The sequence below is a fragment of the Polistes dominula genome, unplaced genomic scaffold, assembly GCF_049000335.1.
Source record: "Polistes dominula isolate Pdom_NZ unplaced genomic scaffold, Pdom_raw_medaka contig_49, whole genome shotgun sequence".
Lineage (NCBI taxonomy): Eukaryota > Metazoa > Arthropoda > Insecta > Hymenoptera > Vespidae > Polistes > Polistes dominula.
In genome coordinates this window covers 2,723,344-2,745,426 of record NW_028300914.1, presented here as the reverse complement: position 1 = coordinate 2,745,426, position 22,083 = coordinate 2,723,344, and the positions used below count along the sequence as shown (strand labels likewise).

Here is a 22,083-nt window from a genome sequence, read left to right as displayed (position 1 = left end):
GTACTTTTTCTAAAGTGATATATCTTTTTATTATACTTGTGTATAAGTTATAATGTAAAAATTATATATTTGTAAAAGTAAGTATCATTTTTCTTAATGACAATTGCAGATAATTTGTTACATTTTTTTGAACTGATATTATTTATTTTATTATCATAGTAATAATATTCAAGGATATGAAACTACTTACGAGAGGGCGCAAGCTTATAGTGATTTCTTTTGTATTCTTTCCAGTTACTGCTAACAGTGAATCTGATTATTTAGTGATGCGTTTTGGTTGGAATGTTTGGCTTTCATCGAAGAATTATTACATAATAATATATAGTATTATTTTAATATAAGTCTTATTTTCATAATAGTTTCTATAAATTTGATAAATATTTTTGTATTTATATCTCAATGGCAGATGTTGCAAGTCTGAAAGAAGCAATAATTCAATATGAATTTCAGGTATAATACTTGAATTATTAATAAAAATAATATATACCTTTATAAAAATATATCTAAGAAACTATACATTTATTTGTTTTGCATATTGTGTCCACATGTTACAGTTATCCCAAATTGTGTCTGCGCTGTCTATGGAAACGAAGGAAAGTGATAAGAATGATTTATTAAATTTAAAATCAAATCTTCAAGAATTAATTGACTTAACTAAAGAAAATTTAGAAAAGCTTGAAGGAATTGATGGTGAAAGTTCAAACATGCCTGAAAACAAGGAGAATGACGAAGATGATGAAAATGACAACGATGATCCATTGGCAAATGAATATGCCTTATTTAAGGTAATTGTTTCACTTACATATTGTTTAAAACAAAATCAATAATTGATTGTTCATTGTAGGCAGAAATAGAAGATTGCTCAAATAATTCAAAAAGTGTTGAGCAAAATAGTGAAGCTGCAGGTGCTTGGAATGATATAGAAGTCAGTACGATAATATGTGGTATGGCATAGCAATGATACAATTATACGGTGCAAGTTAATCTTCTAGGATGAATTGAAGCAACTTGAGGGAATGAAATGTAGAGCTCGGCTTAATAACAATTGGGATAGTGGTGGTTATCACAATGCTATGATATGTTCAGTCGATAGGAGTACAAATCCAACGTTGAAATCTATGCATGAAATCAAGGTTAATCAACATTATTATAATAGTTCTTTAACTTTAAGAAATAATTTCAAATTACCTTTTATTTTCATTCAATTTTTAGAATAATCTATAATAAATGTTGAATTAAGAGATATTTCAGGCAGACCGATATTTGGTGCACGTTTGTTTCAGAATTATGTTCATAACGTTCTATTAATAATTCTTACATCATTATTAAATAGGTCAGAGTGCTCTTTATTAATCCAACACATAAAGAAATGCTTCCATGTCCATATTTCTTTGATGGAAATTGTAAGTTCTCAGACGATCAATGTCATTTTTCACATGGAGAAATAGTACCATTTTCCAATCTGCAGGAATATAAGTAAGATATTTATTTTATCAATCAAAGTATATTTTCTTTTCTTCTTAATTTTTGTTTAAATTGCAGGGAACCTAATTATGAAAATATTAAAATAGGTAGTAGAGTATTAGTTAAACAAAACAATAATTTATGGTATAGATCAATTGTTATTAAAATGCCTGATGAAGTCGAAGAAGTTGTTCGTGTTAAACTAGAAGCAAAAGGTGATGTCGTAGAAGTAGGTTTGCAAGATCTTGTTCCTCTTGGTATGTATTATAAACATGTATACACATATATACTATACATACATTAACTGTACATGTAACAAATTATTGAATTATTTTATAGATACTAATGATTCAGAATTATCTGATGAATCTGATGATAGTGATGAAATTGATAACAATGAGAAAGATTATACTACAGAAGCATTAATAGATAAATCTTTACTAATGACACCGACTACTCAACCCTTAGGACATTGGGAAAAACATACACGTGGTATAGGTAGTAAATTAATGGCAAAAATGGGTTACGTGAGAGGTACAGGTTTAGGGAAATTAGCTGATGGTAGAATAGAACCTGTTGAAGCCGTAGTATTACCACCTGGTAGATCTTTAGGTAAAACATGACTTTGACTATTAGTACAGTTTCTAATTAATGATATAAATCTATCTATTATATGATCATATTTTATAGATCATTGTATGGAGTTACGTGAAATAGCTGGCAATGATAAAAATTTATTTTCTGCTGAATTTAAAATGCGTAAAAAGCAACAAAAGTTAGAACGACAAAGACAAAGAGAATATGAAAGAGAAAAAGAAAAGGAGCAAAGTAATATATTCAATTTCTTAAACGCAACATTAAATACAACATTAGCTGAAAGTAAGTGTGTAAAAAATATAAAATATTTAGTTTATGCAAACATGAACCTCTGTATTTAGTTCACAAATTAAAATATCTATAAATTTTTGTTCCTTTCAATTTTACAGACAAAAATAAGGATGTTGCCAGTACGTCAAAATCTAAATGTAATTTGAAAACGGAATCAAATTGGAAATTAAATGTTGCAAATTTTCAAGTAGGCGAAGATATTACCCGATTGGAAAGAGAATCATTAAAACTTAAAAATTCAATGACGAGACATTCAAAAGATAGCGCACCTTATAAAAATATTCTAGCCCAATATAATGAGAAACAAAAGAAACTTACTGAATTACGTGCTTGTGAGAAAAATATTGCTGCTGAACAAACTCAAAGAAAAAACAAAGCTAAATTGTCTATATTTTAAGAAAGATAATAAAAATATATAGAAGCACATATGTTTGATACCTATCCAAAGTAAATAAATAAAAAATTCTATACAAAATAAATATATATATATATAAATCCACGTACAAATAATCGCTAAACTAATGTAACTTTTATTGGAATAAATAATATTTCAGAATATTTTGCTTTACTTACATCTACTTACATATATGATAAATTGTAAAAATATTTCACATTTTCTTCACATATGCAATATACAGTTATGATTTAAATGATAATAATATTAATCATTGCAATAAAATCGTATATGCATTATTTTATTTTAATTTAATTATTACTTGCGATAAAATTACTTACTTATAAATGAATATATGAAGAAAGTTTCAATTCGAGATCTTACATTTCAAATATAACCGTTACAGTCAGAAATATTTAATATAAGTGACTATAAAATTTTAAAAAGTATTTATAAAATTATTTATGAATATGAATAATATTCATATTAAAAGAATAAATAATTTTTGCTTGTTTGCATTTTAAATGATATCTTCGATTTTGTAATAAATTAGAATATAAAAAAATCACGTAGTGATTGTTATTATATTGGACAGTCACGTGGAGAGTTATTATCATTATTGACATGGCGGCCCCCTATGAGAAGTGAGTGTATACAGTTAACTTAATAAAAATATTTATTATTAAGAATAAAAAAAAGAAGAACATCTATAGATTCAATTATAAAAATAACTATTTATTTTTATTTATAGATTAGAAAATTGCGAAGTATGTAATGCAAACAAAGCAAAATATACTTGTCCAAAATGTGAGGTTAGGACCTGTTGTCTTACATGTGTTAATATTCATAAAAAAGAACTCGAATGCGATGGAATTCGAGATAGAATGAAATTTAAAACATTAGACAAGTTTACTGATTTAGACTTGTTAAATGGTACGTTACTTTAAGTTATTAAATTACTTATGTTTTGAAACATACTGTACTACAAGAAATAAAAATTATTTAAATTTCAGATTATCGACTACTTGAAGAAATTGGCAGATCTGTTGACCAAGCAAAATATAATCCATTAAAAAGATTTTCGCGATACTCCGAATTGCCAATGGTATGTTGTCAATATTTTTTTTGTATGCTTTTTATAAGTATAAAATTATAATTTATGAACAATATTGCAGCATTTAAACCGACTCAGGAAAGGTGCTTATTCTAGGAAAGTTAATCTCCGTTTCATGCCACAACATTTTACTAGACATATAAAGAATACAACATTTTTTAAATGGAATACAAATCAAATTTTTTGGAGAATAGAGTGGATATTTCCACAAGCAGATAATATAGTACAGATCACAGAAAGGTATTTTAATATTTTATACATAAATAAATATAATTTAAAATTGTTTTATACATTAAAAATTATTGTTATTATCATTAGAGCTTTAGAAACAGTTCGTTTGTCAACACTTTTAGAGCAAGTTTTGTATCCTCTCAATGGAACAGAGGAAACAAGTAATATCGAAGAACTTAATTCAAAATTAAGTTTGAATAACAAATTACAATTTTATCAAGCTGCCGATTTTAGTGGATTAAAAGTTCTTCTTAAAACTGAGCAAATAGAAAAATCTAATACTAGGTAATGAAAGTATATATATATATATATATATAAATTTTATGTATGTGATTTTATATATACTGTAAATCAAATATTGAATTACTTCAATAACAATGCGATATACATTTCAGATACCACGAGTTAGATGTATCACTTACACTGAAGGAAAATTTAGAAAATAAAACTGTGATAGAATTTCCAACATTATACGTAGTTTTGCAACATCATATAGATATGTATGAAATTGTAGACACAGGTAAATATTATAAGATATTTCGTATATTTATAATTCATATTTAAATAATAATAATAAATGGATTATAATTCTTGAATATTTTTTCCAGACGATGAGGAAATTTTCCCTAAGAAAAAATTGGAACGAAAAAATAAATGGTCGTCTGCAGACAAAGACAATAACAAAAAACAAAAAACAAATGAACCTGTAAATTATTTTTTTAATACTACTACTATAGAATCTGATGAAGAATTAGATATTCCGAGTGATAAACAACAAGACAGAGGACACAATAGAACACAGTCTAATTTTGATATACCTAAATATGAAGAACTGATCAATACAGAACAATAGGTACGGTACAATATATTATATTATTGTATTATTATTTATATATGGAAGTAATTTTAACAAGAAAATTTAAGTAAATTTATACTCGTTAATTTATATGCTCTAATAATTTATTCGTGGCAAATGCACGGTTAAAATTTATTTATCGAATTCTAATATATATTTTTTTTTTTTATAAATACTATCTTCAGTAAACTGGTACAATTTGATAAAAACATTACAACATTAATAACACATACAATCAAATATTATTCACATGTTTGATTGATTCTTTTTCCATCAAATTTAATATGTATACTTATATATATTTAATTCCTTGTACATTACCCAAAAAAATACTATAATTATTAATAAATAACTTAAAAGTAATAATCCAAAATTATAGGAAATGCGATGTAAATAAATGTTCATAAGTTGAAATTATAATAATGAATTTACAAGTGATAACTTTGAAAATTGATTTATATATAATATATATTAAAAACGAAGTTAAATCATCTCTTGTGTTTTCTATTAAAATTTCTATTATTTTATTAATATTAAATTAAAAATCAATGTATAATACACAACATTGTGTCGATACATACAGGCTAATAAATTTGATAAATAACAATGTAGCCTGATCGTGTAATTCCTATATTTGAAAAATAAAATCCAAAGATGGTAGCCACAAACCCATTTTTTTAACCCTCATAATAAAGTATGTCCCTAGTTTTTAGAATTGGAACAATTTTCATTTATGGACAAACCATTTTTTCAAGTTTGTGATCAACTAAAGAATAAAGAAATATAACAGGAGGACCAGAAATACGACGATAATAGCAACTGCTTTGACATACATAGATTTGCTATTTAAATGTGTTGCATCTTTCTTATACTTCTGTGATAGCATTGACAAATTTTGCGTTTTTGTATCCAATTCTGCAAATGATGAAAATTATAGTGGTACGTATGCATACATATATATATATATATATAATTATATCGTTTTATAAAATGATATTAATTTACCTGAAAGTACCGTTCCTCTTTGTAATACATCATCAATATTTTGAACCATGATCCTTTGAACATCTTGCAATTGAGTGTTAAGAGCATTCATATTCCTACGTGATCTACCATCTGAGAATACTTTTTTAGCTTTTTGAATGTAAGTGTCTAAAGAAATAAAAAAATTCATGTTACATTATATAAATGAACATTGAATATATGTAATATATTATTAAAATTTGGATTACATACCAAATTCAATAAAAGCATAAGGCCTAGCAACGGTATTGACACGTTTACCATACTGAGCATGAAATTCCTGTGCTATATCTTCTAAATAACTGTAAGCTATTCGTTTACTATAATTCCTTTCACATAATACTAAGTAACATACCTCGTTTTCAATTAAATAACTGCAAAAAAAAATGATGATTAAAGGTACGCTTACATATATATTTATATGTTTTATTTAATTATGATAAACTTACTGAAAGAGATATGGTCCAGTTTCTATAGTACATCTTGTAGGTGACTGTATACCTAATTTTCTAAACAACATTTTCGCTTGATTTTGATATTCCAAAGTACTTCTTTCACTCTAAACAAATGCAAATGGTAAAATAAAAAGAATGCAAAATTAATTACATTTTCTATTTTACATATATAATGATAATACTTAATTATTAACATAATTTAACAAAGATCTAGTTAATACTGAAAAATAATAGGTTAATAAAAAAAAAAAGATATATTTTATATAAAAATGATACAAATTTCATGTGATAATTAAAATACAATTTAATTATAATTTAAAGTGACATTTCATCATAACAGATTTCTAACCTGTTCATCTTCCTGCATGGTAGCTGCCAATGGCAGACCATCTGTTATTCTTGCTATCATTGTTAGTAATACCATTTTATTATAAATTAATTAACAATTAAATCTGAAACAATAATAATCACACAATATCTTTGTTTTCACGTTCGAAAGTTCAATATTCAACATCCATTTAGGCGCAACTGATCGTGGATGTGGCCGATTCACTAACGTCCAATTGCAACCTACCACGTCAGTAGATAACTTTTCATTAACTACGTTGCACATTTTTCAAGTTCCTTAACATAAAATATTTAATTAATTAGTAGCATTCATAATATATATATGTATACATATACGTCAATATTGTAATATGGTTTACATAGAAATTTTCGTAATAAATAAATAAAGAATTAGTAAAATAAAGTCAATAACATGACAATATAAATTTATTAGATAGTCTAATATTTGTATTGTTTCTTTTGGACAATAAAAAGCGCGAGATTCATAGTTATCAAATAAATCAATGACATAATCTTGCTTTATACTTTTTTTTATCTAATTACATTTTACATAAGGTGTATTCTCCAATCCTAAAACAGCTTGTGATTATTGCTTTATAATAAGATGACAATCATTTTATAGAATGTAAACAAATAAGAAGGTATTTAATTTTCAAATTTATTTCTAATTGCGACATCTGATCAGGTTTTATTACAATTAATTTAAACGTTTAAAAGATAAGATATGTTATCCAATGTTTTGTTAACAAAATAAAATGGATTATCCGATTAAATCCAATTAATGGATTTTATTCAAGATAGTAGATATTTAAAGTCAGACACGACGTGCATTTGAAAATTGTATACATATATTTATATATATATATATATATATATTGTACAATATGCAATATAAAATGCATTAGTAAAACGTACAACTAGCGACGTCTAGTAGCAAATTAAAAGAAACTTCGATAGACGTTTGTGCATTACTCGTCCAACTACGATGCGTCTACGGTTCTGCTCACGTGGAAAGTCAACGAGGAAAATTTGTGACGTGCTTAACCCACATCCACACGGATGTAAGGTATCCGTGAATATATAAATGTATGCGTTGTGATTCCCTTTATCTGATTTTCGGTCAAAAACGTATGTACTAAACTAGTTAACGAATTGCTTATTTGTCCCTTATGCGTGCAGTATTATCTTGACAGTTGACCTTTCGTGTTCGTATAATGTGTAAACTTGTTTATGGAAAAAAACACGAAAGACTATAGCTAGGTGAGTGAACGTCCAAAGGTCCATGAACGCAATGGGGCCCCTTTGAGTTTCACCAGCTGGTACACTGTCTCTATTCGAGACACATACAAATTTCGTTATTACATGATCACTTTTTGCAATCGAATAACATAATTACTGGAATGTATCAATTAAATCTTTCCAACAAGCAAAGAAGCAACCCTGAAAATCCGAACCACCCAAAGGATTATTTTTCTTCAGGATTTTCAGAAGAACACTCGCAACAAATACATTCAGGTTATATTGGTGGTGTTCAAAATATTGTTACTCCAGATAATATACTTATGCCAACTGTAGATTATACTAAATCCATGGAGAGTTTTCAATCTGTTGATGCACAATCTATTGCTCCTCATGAACATGCAGTTTCAAGCATGTATCAGACGAATGCCAACAAAGCTACAACTGATAATGCACCACCTAATATGGTATATGATCAATGGTATAACAATAATGCTATACCACCACCAATTGAAAACTCATGGTTTTCGAAAGATAACATTCGTGGATCAAAACAATGGCCTGAACAAAGTGTTGAAAATTACGAAAACATTCAACAGCCTTCCGAATTTGTTAATTTAGAAGTAGTTATACCTGCACTAGAAGAACGTGATATATATGGATCTCGAGATTCTATAAATAGGGAAACATTAGATAACGATCCTAAAGTTCTTGCAAATCTTCAAAAAGAAACAATTAATGTACGTGAATATAGACAAGAAGTAAATAATATCGAAGTTCCTTCTATACAACAACACACGCAAGGTCATCGATCTTTACAACAGGAACAAGTATGTTTTTTTTATCAATTACAATATTTTTTTGCATTAATAATATAATATGAATATACACACACATTATTGAATGATGATTATAATTATAAATTTGATTTTTAGGCCTTAAACAATTATGAATTTGCTTCAAACGATAGAAACACATTTTTAGAAACAGGAGAATTAACAGATTCTCATACCGATCATGAATTATCTCCACCGAATCAGGATGATGAAAATGATGAAGTTCCAAATGATATTCCTTTTCTACGTGAAGTTCCTGGTCAATCTAGTTCCATTGATCCTAGAAATGATAGAAATGATCCTGCCGGGCAAGAGCAATATATACAATCTGGTCAGCGATTATCTGACCCAAGAAGAAATGATCCTTCTGGACAAGAACAAGGATTACAAATTAGAAATATATCTGACAGATCCGAACGTAGAGATGTTCCACCTGGTCAGGAAAGAAGTATATCTTCTCTTTCTCGAAGTGAATCGGATACATTAGAACGTCAGAATGATCCTTCTGGTAGAGAACGTTCTTTACCTCCACAACAATCTAGAAATGATCCATCAGGGGAAGAGAGATATCAAGTACAATCTCAAATAATGCTAGAATCGAGTGAAATACGTGAAATACCTGGAAGAGGCAACGAACTCGAGGATGTTGCTCAACAATCGGATGGAGGACTTAGACAAATTCCAGGAGGTGCATCTCCTAATGAAACCATTCAATCTTCGGATGATAGATCTACAGGAAGAGTAGTTACAGGATCTCAAGAAGTTCCTTTATCTATTCGTAAATATATTACAAAATGTTTAAATATATGTCGATTATTTGATTATTTTTCATATTTCTTAATTGAATATTTCAGCCTCTGTTTCGGACCAACCGAGTGATTCTAGAAATAAACGAGAAGAAGCAGTTGGAGCATCTGAAGGAGGTAATCAAAGTGTTCAAGTACAATCTATACGTAAAGATTCTTATGAAAATGAAGATGATGAAGGATCTGGTAACAGTAGAGAAGATAGTAGAGAAAGACACAGAGATACAAGTCCTGATCGTAGACGTTATGATTATGAAAGAAAGAATACATAGTAAGTTGTTATATTAATATTTATTTATAAATTAATTATTAATATTTTTTTAAAAAATAAATTTTTTACAGTTACGATCGTGAACGTGAATATGATGATGATTATTATTACGATCGTCGACGCGGTGTAGATAATGAAAGACCGTACAATGATTTCGAACGTCGAGACCTTTCTTATAGAGATGACGATCGTAAGCATCATAGTCGTGATGATTTAGATCGTCATCCAAGGGATGAAATAGAAAGAAGAAACAGAGTTAAAGATGAGCCAGATGATGGGAGAAGAAGACAAGATGATCCACGTAGAAGAGATAGGGGTGATGATCCACGTAGAAGGGACAGAGAAACTAGAGATTATGATTTGAGGTATGCTAGGGATGCTAGGGATAGAGAATACCCTGGTCGTGAAAGAAGAAGGGACGACAGACGACCTAGAAGATACGATGATTACGATATTAGAGATCCGTATAGAAGAGAATATTATGAAGATCCTTATAGCAGAAGGTATTTTGAAATATAAATAGAAATGTACAAATGTTTTTATTATTATTTTCGAAGAATGAAAAACTTTGTATTAACTGTTGAATATAATTATTTTCAGTTCTAGACCTTCTAGCAGATCTTCTTACAACGACAGAGATAGGGAATATTACATGCGTTCTAGAGATCCTTACTATGCTTACAATGGTAAATGATATGTCAAAGTAGAAGAATATATATTTTTTTATCAGAAAATTATATGTTTATTATTTTATTTTTTTTCAGGATATGGTGGATACGACTATAGTACTCATTATGGTAACAATTATTACGCATATCTTGAGAATTTACGTCGTACCAATCCAGCTGCTTATACAGAATGGTATCACAAATATTATGCTAGCCAGCATCAACAACAAATATCTAGAGGTGTTAGTAATTATCCAGAAGATAGGGCTAGTGTACATTCAGGACGCAGTTCTTGTGAGGAACGGTAAGCACTATTGATTAATTTTTTGAATCTAATAAATGTATAATAACTGAATGCATAAGTGAACATTCTAAGTCTTTTTATAAACGTCTGAATCTTGTAATATATCAGATTTTGTACAAATTCAAGTGCATGCTTCCATTCACCAAACAAAGCTCTATACGTTTCATATTTTGGTTATCCTGAATGGGGGAAGAATTTTCCACAGAGAAGAACTTCTAGTCACAGTTTGAATAGGTGAGACCGAGAGACCTATTTCTCTCGGTTTAGCATTAATATTTGCCAGAATATGTAGAACGTATTATTAGTTATTTAAAATAAATTGTAGTCTGTAATGTGATAAAAGTTAGAATTTGTTTATCAATATAAATATCATGTTATACAAACGTATCTAAAAGTTTAATTTTGGTAGATAATATTTGGTGACAAAAGTTTCTTTTATTTGAACTTTAGTATATATACTTTTTGTCACATTATAATTATTATATGTTGTAGCTAGGACAATGCTTTTAATAGGTTTTTATTTTTTTATAATGTGAATAATATATATCATATACGCTGTAATTTATGTATTGTATACGTATATTGATTTTTTTTTTTAAATAATGAAAAATATTGTGAAAGATATAACAACACATTAGGTATTATTTTTAGAACCACTGGAGATAAACGAACCTTAGCTCATATGTCACAGTTTGAAGACTCAACAACAACATCTGCACGACTAACACCAACAAAATTTTCAACTTGCCATGTATATGGTAAAGTTTTATTATTATTTTGTAGTGCAAATATTGTATTAATACTTATCGATTATAGTTTAGGTATATAAAATATACTTCATTATTTTTATAAATAATATATCTTATTTTCAGGATCTTTTTCTGTCGGATCAATAATACATGTTCAACCTAGTTATCCAGCTGATGGTGAAAGAGCTAAAGTGGATATTATACGTGTGGAAAATCTACTCTTTCATGATCCTGTTGCACGTGATTTACGTGCCTATCCGGGACCTCTAATTAAGCAAGTGTAATTAATAACATTATATCTTATGCATGTGTATATCTTGGATTAATTTAATGTTTTTGTTATAATCTTATATATCTATATATATCTTGTTATAATTTAATGAATTGTGACATTTATTTTGCAGAGGAGTAACGCACAAAAAAACCATAATTAAATACTGCGAAAATAAAATTAAAACAGCAATAGCGAACGATGATATGATTGATCGCGCTTCTTATATACTTTTATATGAATTAATGATTATGCTAATCCAACAAAACGGCGTAAGTAATTTTTATGAAGAATAATTATATATTGAGAAACAAGAAAAGTAATTTAAATTATAAATTCATTTTCAGAATGTTGTCGGTGTTGATATAGCAGCACTTTTACTTAGAAATAAAGATGCTTATCCTTATGATGTAAATAAACCAAAATTGCAAGATACAGGAAGAAGAGAGTCTGTGATGTCACAGCGATCTGGAACAAGTGCAAATGGAAATAATGGAGATAATCTATTAACTACTGAAAAAGTAGAAAATGTCAAACAACAGAAAACTGTAGAACAAATGACAGATGAATTTAGAAATACACTTCTTTATGGATTAGTTCAAGAAGCATTAGGTATATTTGTATTCATATATATATATATTTTATTAATTTAAATCTAGTAGTTACTAATATAAATTTATAATGTTTTGCAGAATATGCTATGAATGAAGGATTATGGGGACATGCACTTTTTTTAGCTAGCAAATTGGATAAGCGTACTCATGCATCTGTAATGACACAATTTGCAAATAGTCTATCACCTTCTGATCCATTACAAACTTTATATCAGTTGCACTCAGGTCGCATACCAACCATTGTAACAGTAAGGATTTACTGTTTTTAATGTAATTGGATTACGCATATAATATAATTAATACATTGATATTGATTTCTATTTTGTAGAGTGTAGCAGATCCACGATGGGACGACTGGAGGCCTCACTTAGCTATGATTATTTCAAATACATCTGCTAATCCTGAAATTAATCGACGATCAATAACAACACTTGGAGATACTCTTTTTGCAAGAGGAGATATCTATGCTGCTCATTTTTGTTACATTCTGGCACAAGTTGATTTTAGCCCATATGGAGTAAATTCAGCAAAACTTGTTCTAATAGGCTCTAATCATCACAAACCATATTCCGAATTTATGACAACAGAAGCTGTTATGTTAACAGAAATTTATGAATACGCTCGTAATCTTAGCGAACCTGGATTTACTTCGGTAGATCTTCAAACTTTTAAATTTGATTTGGCAGTCAAAATGGTTGACTATGGCTTGATAGAAAAAGCATTACTTTATATAGAACAAATTGCAGTTAATATTGTTAATGAACCGTCAAAATATAAAAGGTCTTTTATTATGTCAGTTTATGCATTGGGTGATAAAATTAAATATCATGATCCTGTATGCAAAGATTCTACTGAAGATGCTACTAATCTTATTTGGTTAAATAATTTAGCACAGATTGTGAATAAATATCAGGTATAATATTTCGTATTATATTATTGTAATTAACAAAATTATAATATTAAGAAAAAAATCATTATTTTCCATAATATTATAGATAGGAGAAATAGTCGAAAGTAATACATATGAGTCACAAGTAAACGAAGATTTACAGAGTCCAGAAATCCATGATAATAAATTACAAACACAGCAACAACAAATACAACAACAGTGGGGACCTAATCAAACTGAGTACAGAGATAGACCAACGTCTGGTATGAATACTAAAGTGCAGTCAGACTGGGAACCATTATCATTACCATCAACTATACAGCAAGATACATACGATCAATCTACACAATACATGCGTAATAATGAAAATAATCAATATCAACAACCTCAGCAACAAGATTATTGGAATCAACAACAAACATATTATCAAAATAACTTTGGTAGAAATGATGGTGCAGTTAGCTGGCAGCAACAGTCTACTCAAGCTCAGTACGCTGACGATCAGCCTGACATGGATAATTCTCAACAACAAGAAAACTGGAACTATGAGGTAAACTGAATATTTCTTAATAATATTTTATAAGATATACTTAAAAGAGTGGCATTTTTCATATAATCATTTGCATATGTACACATATATATGTAATATTGTTTTATAATTATATTTTAATTACTATTACTCATTTTTAATTTTGTCTGTGTGTTTGTCCATTTTAAGAAGCTTTTATTTCCTGATTTTAAATATCAATGCTTTAAATGCAATTAAGATAAATTAGGAATATAATATCTTATCTATTTCTTAATGCTTGCATATGGACAGACGGAAAGAGAAGAAAAAACATCTACTCCTGAAGTAAGTAATTACACGCTTACTCTGGGTAATAATCTCAATTCTGAATGGCCATTGGATGGCAAGAGTAATAGCACCTTACGTCGCCGTAAAGTACTGACTACATTAGATTCCTGCGCCTCTTCTGAAACATCACTTTTAAATAGTATATCACAATCTAATTCTACTACAATGGTTTCACGCTTTCATACCCCTGCAAGTTCTGAAATTAATGTCGAAAAGTCTAAAAAATTTATTAAATATCCTAAAATAACTACCACTTATCCAAAAATTTTAAATGCTAATAAAATTCATCCAAAAGATAATATACCAAAATCAAAGAAAATTGATCCGAAATATATTAAACCACCTTCTTCGCAATCTCCTGTTTTCTTGAAATGTAAAGTAAAGAAAAAGATTACAGATGATACGAGCGAAGAAGAATCAAATCAAAAAATAAAAATTCATTCACAGAAAACAGATTTAGATATTCAATTTGATAGTGCACAATTTCATTCTTTTGATGATTCGTTCGACACGTTATCAGAAAATATACATTTAAACAACAACATTAATAATAACGATAATACTAATAATAATAATAATAATAATGGTCAGACATTAGAGCAGTATTGTACTTTTGAAGAAAAAAAGGTTGTAAGAGTTGCACCTCACATTAAAAGAAAAGATGTAATTTGTGATACAGTAGATGCATGGTCATATTCTAACAGTAAAGATTTATCTCAATATAAACCATTAATATTTAGAGGAACTTATCCAATAGATATACCAATTTCATCTGAAAACAATCATTATTCATTAACAGCTACAGATTCTGTTCAGGGACATATTTCTAAAAATTATGATATTGATGTTCCTACATATTGTGAATAGATTATATAATACCAAGAGAATATTTAGCGTATTTCTTATATTAACATTATTATTTCATTTCTATATAATAAAATGAATAGTGTTGTTAATTATACTGTGCCAGTATCGTGGCTATTATAAGTTTTTTTGTATAAAAATATGAATATTATTTAGTATCATATTATGTGTGAAGAATTTGTACAGAAAATGTTTTCAAATATTTTATTAGAAGTTGCATTATATTATAGTTTATGTATTCATTATCACACAATGTGTATGTGTATATATAATACATATACATTTTATAAATATACATATATGAACACACAAATATGTTATTATGGTAAGCAGAAAATAAAAATTATTATACTATGTGATACCACTGTGTTTTGAAACATTTATATTTGCCTTTATTCTTAATTAAAAAAAAAAAAAAAAAAAAAAAATGATATATTTGTGTTTCTATAAATATTGTTATTATATTATTAGTACAAGTAATACAAATGATTTATTTTCAACTGATAAATATATATATATATTAAATATGCGAAACAAGAGATTTTCTTGTTATTTATTGCATAAATAAATAATTCTAATACTTATGCAAAATAATTAGACATTAACTTATATACGATGAAATTTAAAGAACAAATTTGCGATTATGACTTATGTATTTCATTTCAGCAAATGCAACCAGCAATTTCTATGACACCTTCCTCGGGTAAACAATATGATCCATTAGAGGAGTTAGATGCATTAGAAACACCAAAACAAGGTGCTAAATCTACTACAGAAACTAAGAAGACATCTGATAAAAATAATGAAAAGAAACAAACTAATGGAGGTAGTTCATGGTTTGGAGGTCTTTTCAGTAAATTAGCCCCGAAACCACGTAATCAAATGATACTACCAGATGATAGTAATCCTACGGTAAAGTATTTATGATAAACTATTTATTTTTTTTTAAATAATAGAAAAGTTACGATAGACAATTTTATGTTTTATGTAACTAAGGGCTTACGCGGATTTTTGTGGTAATTGATCATCAGTGATTAAATGGAAGATAAGCAGGCCAGTATTATTTGGCTTTGATAAAATGATTGATTAATTACTAACTTTTTCATTGTTTATTTATCAGTAGAAATTGCATTGTTAACGTGTGAAATATTGCAAGATTTAAACTTCATAAGCCCTATGTATAATTGAATAATCAAAATTATATATAAGTCACAGCATGTTTTACTATAATTCATAATATACATATACAATTAATTGAAATACTTTCTTTTACAGATTGTTTGGGATCCTGTTGCAAAAAGATGGATAAATAAAGATGAAGATGCAGATACCAGTACAACATCATTGCCTCCACCACCAAAAGCAACTGACATGGGTTTTAGACCACCATCAATTGAACAAGTTAATACACCTAAATCTGCAGCCTTGCAACAAAATAAACTAACTCAAGAGGCAAAGAATATGAATGATTCTAAAGTACAGACTAACTACAATATGTTCAAACTACAGAAGGGAAGAAATATGCGTGCTAATTATGTAGATGTAATGAATCGAAATGGTGGAAAAAGTAGTACAACATCATCGAGTGTACCAACGCCTGCAACATCTCCATTTGTACCTATGGCTGTATCATCTCCTCAATTATTCATTCCTGCACCAGGTAAAACATAATTAATCTATATTTATTTATAGACATTTTTATGATTCATAGGTTTAATGATACAATTACATTTCATTATTTGATATTGCAGTAAATGATCCAAATGCACCCGTTGACTTTTTAACACCAACTCCAGCACCAAGTATACCTGCTACTCACCCCACTGAAAATGTAAATCAAGGAGTAAGTTGGACATAATAATTTACTTTTCTGGATATTATTTTTACAAGTTATTTCAATAGTTAACACATATACATTAATAACAGTACAGTTTCATACAATTTTTCCATCTTAAATAATTTCTATTTGAAACACAACATACACAATACTATTTCTTGTCCTTGCGTTGTGGCTGCAGTATGCTGGTATGCAGCTTAGTTGTTTCTTTCAACATTTTTTGGGAACTGTAATGTTAAAACACTTCAATACCCTTCTTTCCTTTTTCTTTAGAAATTATTTTATCTAAATCAGCTAAAATGAGTTCTAATTTTCCTTTAGACTTGTGTATTTGTATCTATGCACAAAACAGAGCAATAATGATTTAAATATGAATAAAAAGTTAGAAATTTATATTAAAAATATACATTTCTTTGATCTTTTTTGTATACTTTGTAAAAATTAGGATAAAATGAATCATTATATCTCTGTGTGTATGTATAAATATGTTAACTTCTTTTAAATTAATCGTTCCTGTTCATCGTCCAATTACAAAGCAAACAACAATTTGATCACTTATCTTGAAATAGAAGTAAATAAGATTCAAAAAGTAACAGAATAAAGGTTGAATGTGATAAGCAAGTATTGGGATACTAAACATTAAGTTTTGTGTAAAATCTTGTCCAAATTTGAATTTATTAATTGAAAGAACATAATATGATCGAAAGACGATCTATTGTTTCAATAATTATAACGCAGAAGAATAATATTATTCTTATAGAATATTTTCTTGTACATGTGTTTAATCAATCTTTCTTTTTGTTTCCTTTTGCAAGCAGTCGGGGAGGCAAAATGATGTAGCCAAATAATAATTGTTGCTGATAGTAAGAATATCTATTTTATTAATTTTGAGTTATTTCATACCTAACACGCATGTCTTGTCACAATTGCTTAATGTATATATTCACAATATTGGGAGAACTTGTTTCCTTCGTATATTTCAAATTGCTTCTTAAACATGCTGTTATCAAAATAATTATCTTTTTACTCTTTTCTATTGTTGCGCTAGTTTATTTAGTGTATATTTCTATCTTTCTTTCTTTTAAGATATTAATCGATCAAATTTATCTATTATTTTATTATTAATTTCTTTTGCACGTGTATAAACAAACATAATTGTTTGAACGTAAAGCATATTGTTTTAATACGAGCAAAATAATTAACGTATTAATTTGGTATAATTAATGCATGTACACCTTTCAATAGTATAATCAATCTTATATTTCACAACGTAATGAAAAAGTATTTTCAAAGATTTGGATTGATTTATAATCTTATTAGAAACAATCTATTGAAGGGTCGTTAGTAAAAACATATAGAAAGAAATTACATGACATATTTTCTGAAACAGTAATATAATGTGCATAATATAAAGTAAATATATATATATATAATGTATATGATACTTAATATTATGACAAGTATTAGTTAGTGAGACAACATTATTATGTTGTATATGGCATATAGCTCTCTCGATGGAGCTCAACCAGCTCATTATCGCGAGAGGTGCAGAGCTACACAATGAGGGATCCGCGCCTTCTTCAAAGGAATAAGGTAATACAATAAGCTAACTTTAAACAGTTATGAAAGTGTGTTCATAAGAAAATATTTGAAAATAATTATGATTATATTTATATATTAAATGTTATTGTATAGAATTTAATACAAGTCTGTTTAAATTATTTGCAATAAATATAATTCATTAATGTTAAAACACAAATAAGCTACAGCAATAGAGATATATTATAAAGTCATGTAGATATAACATTTTTACATTATCAATTAATATGGAAAGCTTAGGGAGAGCTTGGTGAAGGATGTATATTTGGTTTTGGTCTTGCAATGTATTGTTATGCATTAAGTAATATATCATTTTAATTTAACTGCTTTTTATCACTATTTTGCACATACATTATTTTATATAATTTATATTCCAAAATAAATAGACAATCTTCATTGTTCATATTTTTGTACTATGTTGTAAATACATCAACAAAAATGTGTTATTAATACGCATTAATATATTCTGCATCGAATCGATTTATTTAATTATCAAACGTATACATTTATTTTCATAATTTTAATTTAAATACATATGGAGTTTTTTTATAATTTAAATAATAAACATGTGTGATGCCGAACGTATTAAAAATATTAAATGATTTATTTTTTAATTTAATGTAATTGTATTAATATGTTTTATTTTTTTAAAGGTTTTTTTTCTTTTTTTCTTTTAAATATCTATTATAAATTAATATTAAAGATATATTTTATTTTTAAGGACCAATGAACAAACCCGATAATATCAAGGATCGTGTAATGAAGAATGTGCAACATAATTGGATATCCATGATAAGTTCGATTACTTATTCTTATCGAAATAATTGTTAATTAAAAGAATTTCTTGTGTTTCATACAAGTTGGATTTATTATATAAAGTGTATATTATTGGTGTACGGCTGGTTGAAACTCTGTCAACATATTATAGATTTTTAACTTAGATTTCGAAACGAATCCATTTTTACTAGCATAATGATATAATCAGGAATTATGAAATTTTATTATAGATAGAAAATTTAGACAAAATTTCAGAATTATTATTATAAGTCTAGTTATATATTAGTAAAATACAACACAACAACAACAACAAAAATAAGCAATTACTTTTAATTTTAGAATTGAAACATTCTGACTATTGATAAGCCATGCAATTATCTTCTTCACATTAAAGGGAATATATTATTCTGTTTAAAAATATCTTTTTATAATATTCCCTCGCGTAGAAAATTACTTTATACTTGAATGAAAACATAAATACAATACTTTTTACTTTCCAATTGGTAATGCATTGATGGTTTAACTCTTAAATATTCTAAATATATTTTTGAAATGCTATTTTTCTGTCAAATAATATCGCTCTCTTTAAAATGAATAGATATTATCATTGAAATCACTATGGTACTTTTGTCATCTTGTTAATATGCTGCAATATTAATTATATACAATTATTTTTTGTTTTAATTTCAAACAATTAATTAATTAATTAATTAAATGCAATCTATAAATATTAAATATTCCTCAGAATGCAAATGCTTGCAAAGGACTACTCATTTATTTAAAAACAAATTATTGCAATTATTAATGAAATTTTTTTTTTTTTTACAATTATATATAATTTATATGAAATATAAATAATTGGTCCTTTGTGAAAACTATGTAATAAATAATGAAAATACTACTGAGTTTATAACATAGTGATTATACAAATCTATGATTATTAAAAAATGGCCTTGGTATGTACTACAATTCCAAGTCTGATTTTATATGCTGGCAAAACTACAAGAATGAAAAGGGTAAACTGAAGGGTGTTAAAATAAACAGAAATGTTATGAATTTTGTCTATTAATGTGTAAGGATGAATAAGTATTGTTAATAATAGATAAATTATTAAGATATTGATACACCAATGTAATGTAACTGCCATCCTATAAGATTGTAAAGGAGAGGAAAAAGGCATAGTATAATATAGTTTTAATGGCGGAATAATGTTGTAGTTCAACAAATTTTTCTAATACTTTCAATACAATTTTAAATATCCTACAGGTTGTGAAATGAGGAAAGTAAAAAGATTGATGTTTCGTGTTTTTTTTTTCTTTTCTTCTTTTAATGCATATTCGTGAATTTTATTATTATTCAATTGAATTACACGTGCGTCTTGTTCGCATTAGCAAGATGGCTGTATATTTGATTGTAAAATTATCTCAGAGATTTAATAACATTATTATCAATAATAACAAACAAATCTGAACTCTACATTACATTTGCATCCATTTCTAAGTAAACTTCTTGCATTACGATCAATATTATATGCCGACGTGAATGAAAACAAAAAAAAAATAATTCAATATGTACAAATATAATGTAAATTTTGAATTGATAAAGGTGTATGCATAACTTTACTACGAATACAAAATGACTTTAAGATTATTTTATTAATTACTCTGCTGGGTGTTTATATTTAATGAAAATGTACATTATTTTTCGATCACTGTTTGAAACTTCTCGTTCGTTAAGCTATTATAACGATGCGATTATTGCAAAATATTTTAAAGTTTCATCATTTTATGGATCTCATTCTTTTTAAATAAGATATTAATGATATCTCTGTATTATACTTGCCAATTAATGGTGCGCTAACAATTTTTCTCTTTTAATTGCTATATAAATTCCTGTATACATTTTTATTCTTATGACATAGTAAATAAATTGAAATACTACAATTTACAAGTTACAAGAGCATGATTACAACAGAATATGTGAAATACCGTGTACTTGTAAATGCATGGTATTTAAAAGATTTGTAAATATTTCAAATATTATAAGTTGTGCTTGGAGAAACATTTGAGAGTCAATTTTACTGTTAATATTTAACAGCAAATTTAATATACAATTCTTCTCATATTAATTAAAGTTGTAAACATTTTCATTAGGACAAATCTTACATATGCAATTTATAAAAGTGCACTGTGCATGTCTAATTTTTGAACTACACATTCAATGATATAACAAAGTAGAGCGTCAGGTTTGAATTGCATTGAAATAATGAGTTATTATATGTTAAGTTTAATATTAACAAGAGCTTAAAATTATTAATATTATGTTCTTGTTATATAATAATACGTTATAAGAATAAATTTATTTTAATGCAATGTCTATACCTAAAATCTCTAATGGTGATACATTATCATATGTGGAGAAACAATATGCAAAGATTTTAAGATTAATGTTAAAAAGTTATATTGAAGTATTCAGTTGAGCTGGTATGTTATATATGTATAGGATGGTTGAAAAATGATACGAATGGCTTGATTTATAATGCTAAGTATAAATATATATAAATATAAATACATAATTTAGAATTCAAAGTTGTATGTTTATGGGAAATATGGATAATATTAAATGTATAATGTATATTGATAATATAACACAACGGATGTCATATTGCTATTGCTATAATAATAAACTATAACTGAAGGAATATCATTTTGATTAATGTTATATTTTTTC

At 27.1% G+C, this 22,083-nt stretch overlaps 4 protein-coding genes across 15 annotated transcripts; 3 read left to right on the top strand and 1 right to left on the bottom strand.

Annotated features, from left to right (window-relative positions):
- The first annotated feature begins 245 nt into the window (after positions 1–245).
- On the top strand, positions 246–2,910 carry LOC107066829 (zinc finger CCCH-type with G patch domain-containing protein). The gene is made up of 9 exons (XM_015321815.2): positions 246–450; positions 555–785; positions 845–925; positions 993–1,133; positions 1,334–1,476; positions 1,543–1,721; positions 1,804–2,076; positions 2,155–2,343; positions 2,451–2,910. Exons 1-9 carry the CDS (start codon positions 400–402, stop codon positions 2,747–2,749), a joined length of 1,587 nt encoding a protein of 528 aa, XP_015177301.2. The 5' UTR covers positions 246–399; the 3' UTR covers positions 2,750–2,910.
- A 349-nt stretch (positions 2,911–3,259) lies between these two features.
- LOC107066828 (box C/D snoRNA protein 1) lies at positions 3,260–5,607 on the top strand. 2 transcript variants are annotated; one of them, XM_015321814.2, is made up of 7 exons: positions 3,260–3,390; positions 3,498–3,679; positions 3,760–3,851; positions 3,922–4,100; positions 4,179–4,376; positions 4,487–4,611; positions 4,700–5,607. In XM_015321814.2, the coding sequence occupies exons 1-7, from the start codon at positions 3,371–3,373 to the stop codon at positions 4,942–4,944; spliced, it is 1,041 nt and encodes a 346-aa protein (XP_015177300.2). In that variant the 5' UTR covers positions 3,260–3,370; the 3' UTR covers positions 4,945–5,607. The 2 variants fall into 2 exon arrangements, with proteins under 2 accessions (XP_015177300.2, XP_089025952.1); XM_089169826.1 differs by having other exon boundaries at positions 3,922–4,376.
- On the bottom strand, positions 4,946–7,177 carry Sec22 (vesicle-trafficking protein SEC22). Its single transcript, XM_015321812.2, has 5 exons — positions 6,775–7,177; positions 6,420–6,529; positions 6,184–6,344; positions 5,953–6,099; positions 4,946–5,862 (listed from the first exon to the last, which is right to left on the bottom strand). The coding sequence occupies exons 1-5, from the start codon at positions 6,847–6,849 to the stop codon at positions 5,714–5,716; spliced, it is 642 nt and encodes a 213-aa protein (XP_015177298.1). The 5' UTR covers positions 6,850–7,177; the 3' UTR covers positions 4,946–5,713.
- A 555-nt stretch (positions 7,178–7,732) lies between these two features.
- Sec16 (endoplasmic reticulum export factor secretory 16) lies at positions 7,733–22,054 on the top strand. Of its 11 annotated transcripts, none has more exons than XR_016175762.1 (20): positions 7,741–8,842; positions 8,948–9,626; positions 9,703–9,925; positions 9,997–10,428; positions 10,526–10,611; positions 10,690–10,897; positions 11,549–11,655; positions 11,770–11,926; positions 12,051–12,189; positions 12,265–12,529; positions 12,610–12,779; positions 12,860–13,444; positions 13,527–13,970; positions 14,241–14,273; positions 15,807–16,052; positions 16,416–16,800; positions 16,892–16,983; positions 17,796–17,840; positions 18,484–18,570; positions 19,298–22,054. XR_016175762.1 is itself a non-coding variant. In XM_015321808.2 (19 exons), exons 1-19 carry the CDS (start codon positions 8,174–8,176, stop codon positions 19,304–19,306), a joined length of 5,016 nt encoding a protein of 1,671 aa, XP_015177294.2. In that variant the 5' UTR covers positions 7,741–8,173; the 3' UTR covers positions 19,307–22,054. The 11 variants fall into 11 exon arrangements, 9 of the variants coding, with proteins under 9 accessions (XP_089025944.1, XP_089025943.1, XP_089025950.1 ...); XR_016175761.1 differs by having other exon boundaries at positions 17,793–17,840; XM_015321808.2 differs by lacking the exon at positions 17,796–17,840.
- The last annotated feature ends 29 nt before the right edge of the window (positions 22,055–22,083 follow it).

What these genes read in the sequence shown, in the direction of transcription:
- LOC107066829 (XM_015321815.2), top strand. Translation starts at nt 400, where the DNA reads ATGGCAGATGTTGCAAGTCTGAAAGAAGCAATAATTCAATATGAATTT. An exon ending in AATCTATGCATGAAATCAAG is followed by an intron (nt 1,134 to 1,333) that starts GTTAATCAACAT and finishes ATTATTAAATAG; the next exon opens with GTCAGAGTGCTCTTTATTAA. An exon ending in ACCACCTGGTAGATCTTTAG is followed by an intron (nt 2,077 to 2,154) that starts GTAAAACATGAC and finishes CATATTTTATAG; the next exon opens with ATCATTGTATGGAGTTACGT.
- LOC107066828 (XM_089169826.1), top strand. Translation starts at nt 3,371, where the DNA reads ATGGCGGCCCCCTATGAGAA. An exon ending in GATACTCCGAATTGCCAATG is followed by an intron (nt 3,852 to 3,921) that starts GTATGTTGTCAA and finishes ACAATATTGCAG; the next exon opens with CATTTAAACCGACTCAGGAA. An exon ending in ATAGAAAAATCTAATACTAG is followed by an intron (nt 4,377 to 4,486) that starts GTAATGAAAGTA and finishes TATACATTTCAG; the next exon opens with ATACCACGAGTTAGATGTAT.
- Sec22 (XM_015321812.2), bottom strand. Translation starts at nt 6,849, where the DNA reads ATGGTATTACTAACAATGATAGCAAGAATAACAGATGGTCTGCCATTG. An exon ending in ACTGGACCATATCTCTTTCA is followed by an intron (nt 6,345 to 6,419) that starts GTAAGTTTATCA and finishes TTTTTTTTGCAG; the next exon opens with TTATTTAATTGAAAACGAGG. An exon ending in AAGAGGAACGGTACTTTCAG is followed by an intron (nt 5,863 to 5,952) that starts GTAAATTAATAT and finishes CATCATTTGCAG; the next exon opens with AATTGGATACAAAAACGCAA.
- Sec16 (XM_089169817.1), top strand. Translation starts at nt 8,174, where the DNA reads ATGTATCAATTAAATCTTTCCAACAAGCAAAGAAGCAACCCTGAAAAT. An exon ending in TGCTAATCCAACAAAACGGC is followed by an intron (nt 12,190 to 12,264) that starts GTAAGTAATTTT and finishes ATTCATTTTCAG; the next exon opens with AATGTTGTCGGTGTTGATAT. An exon ending in AAGAAAACTGGAACTATGAG is followed by an intron (nt 13,971 to 14,240) that starts GTAAACTGAATA and finishes GCATATGGACAG; the next exon opens with ACGGAAAGAGAAGAAAAAAC.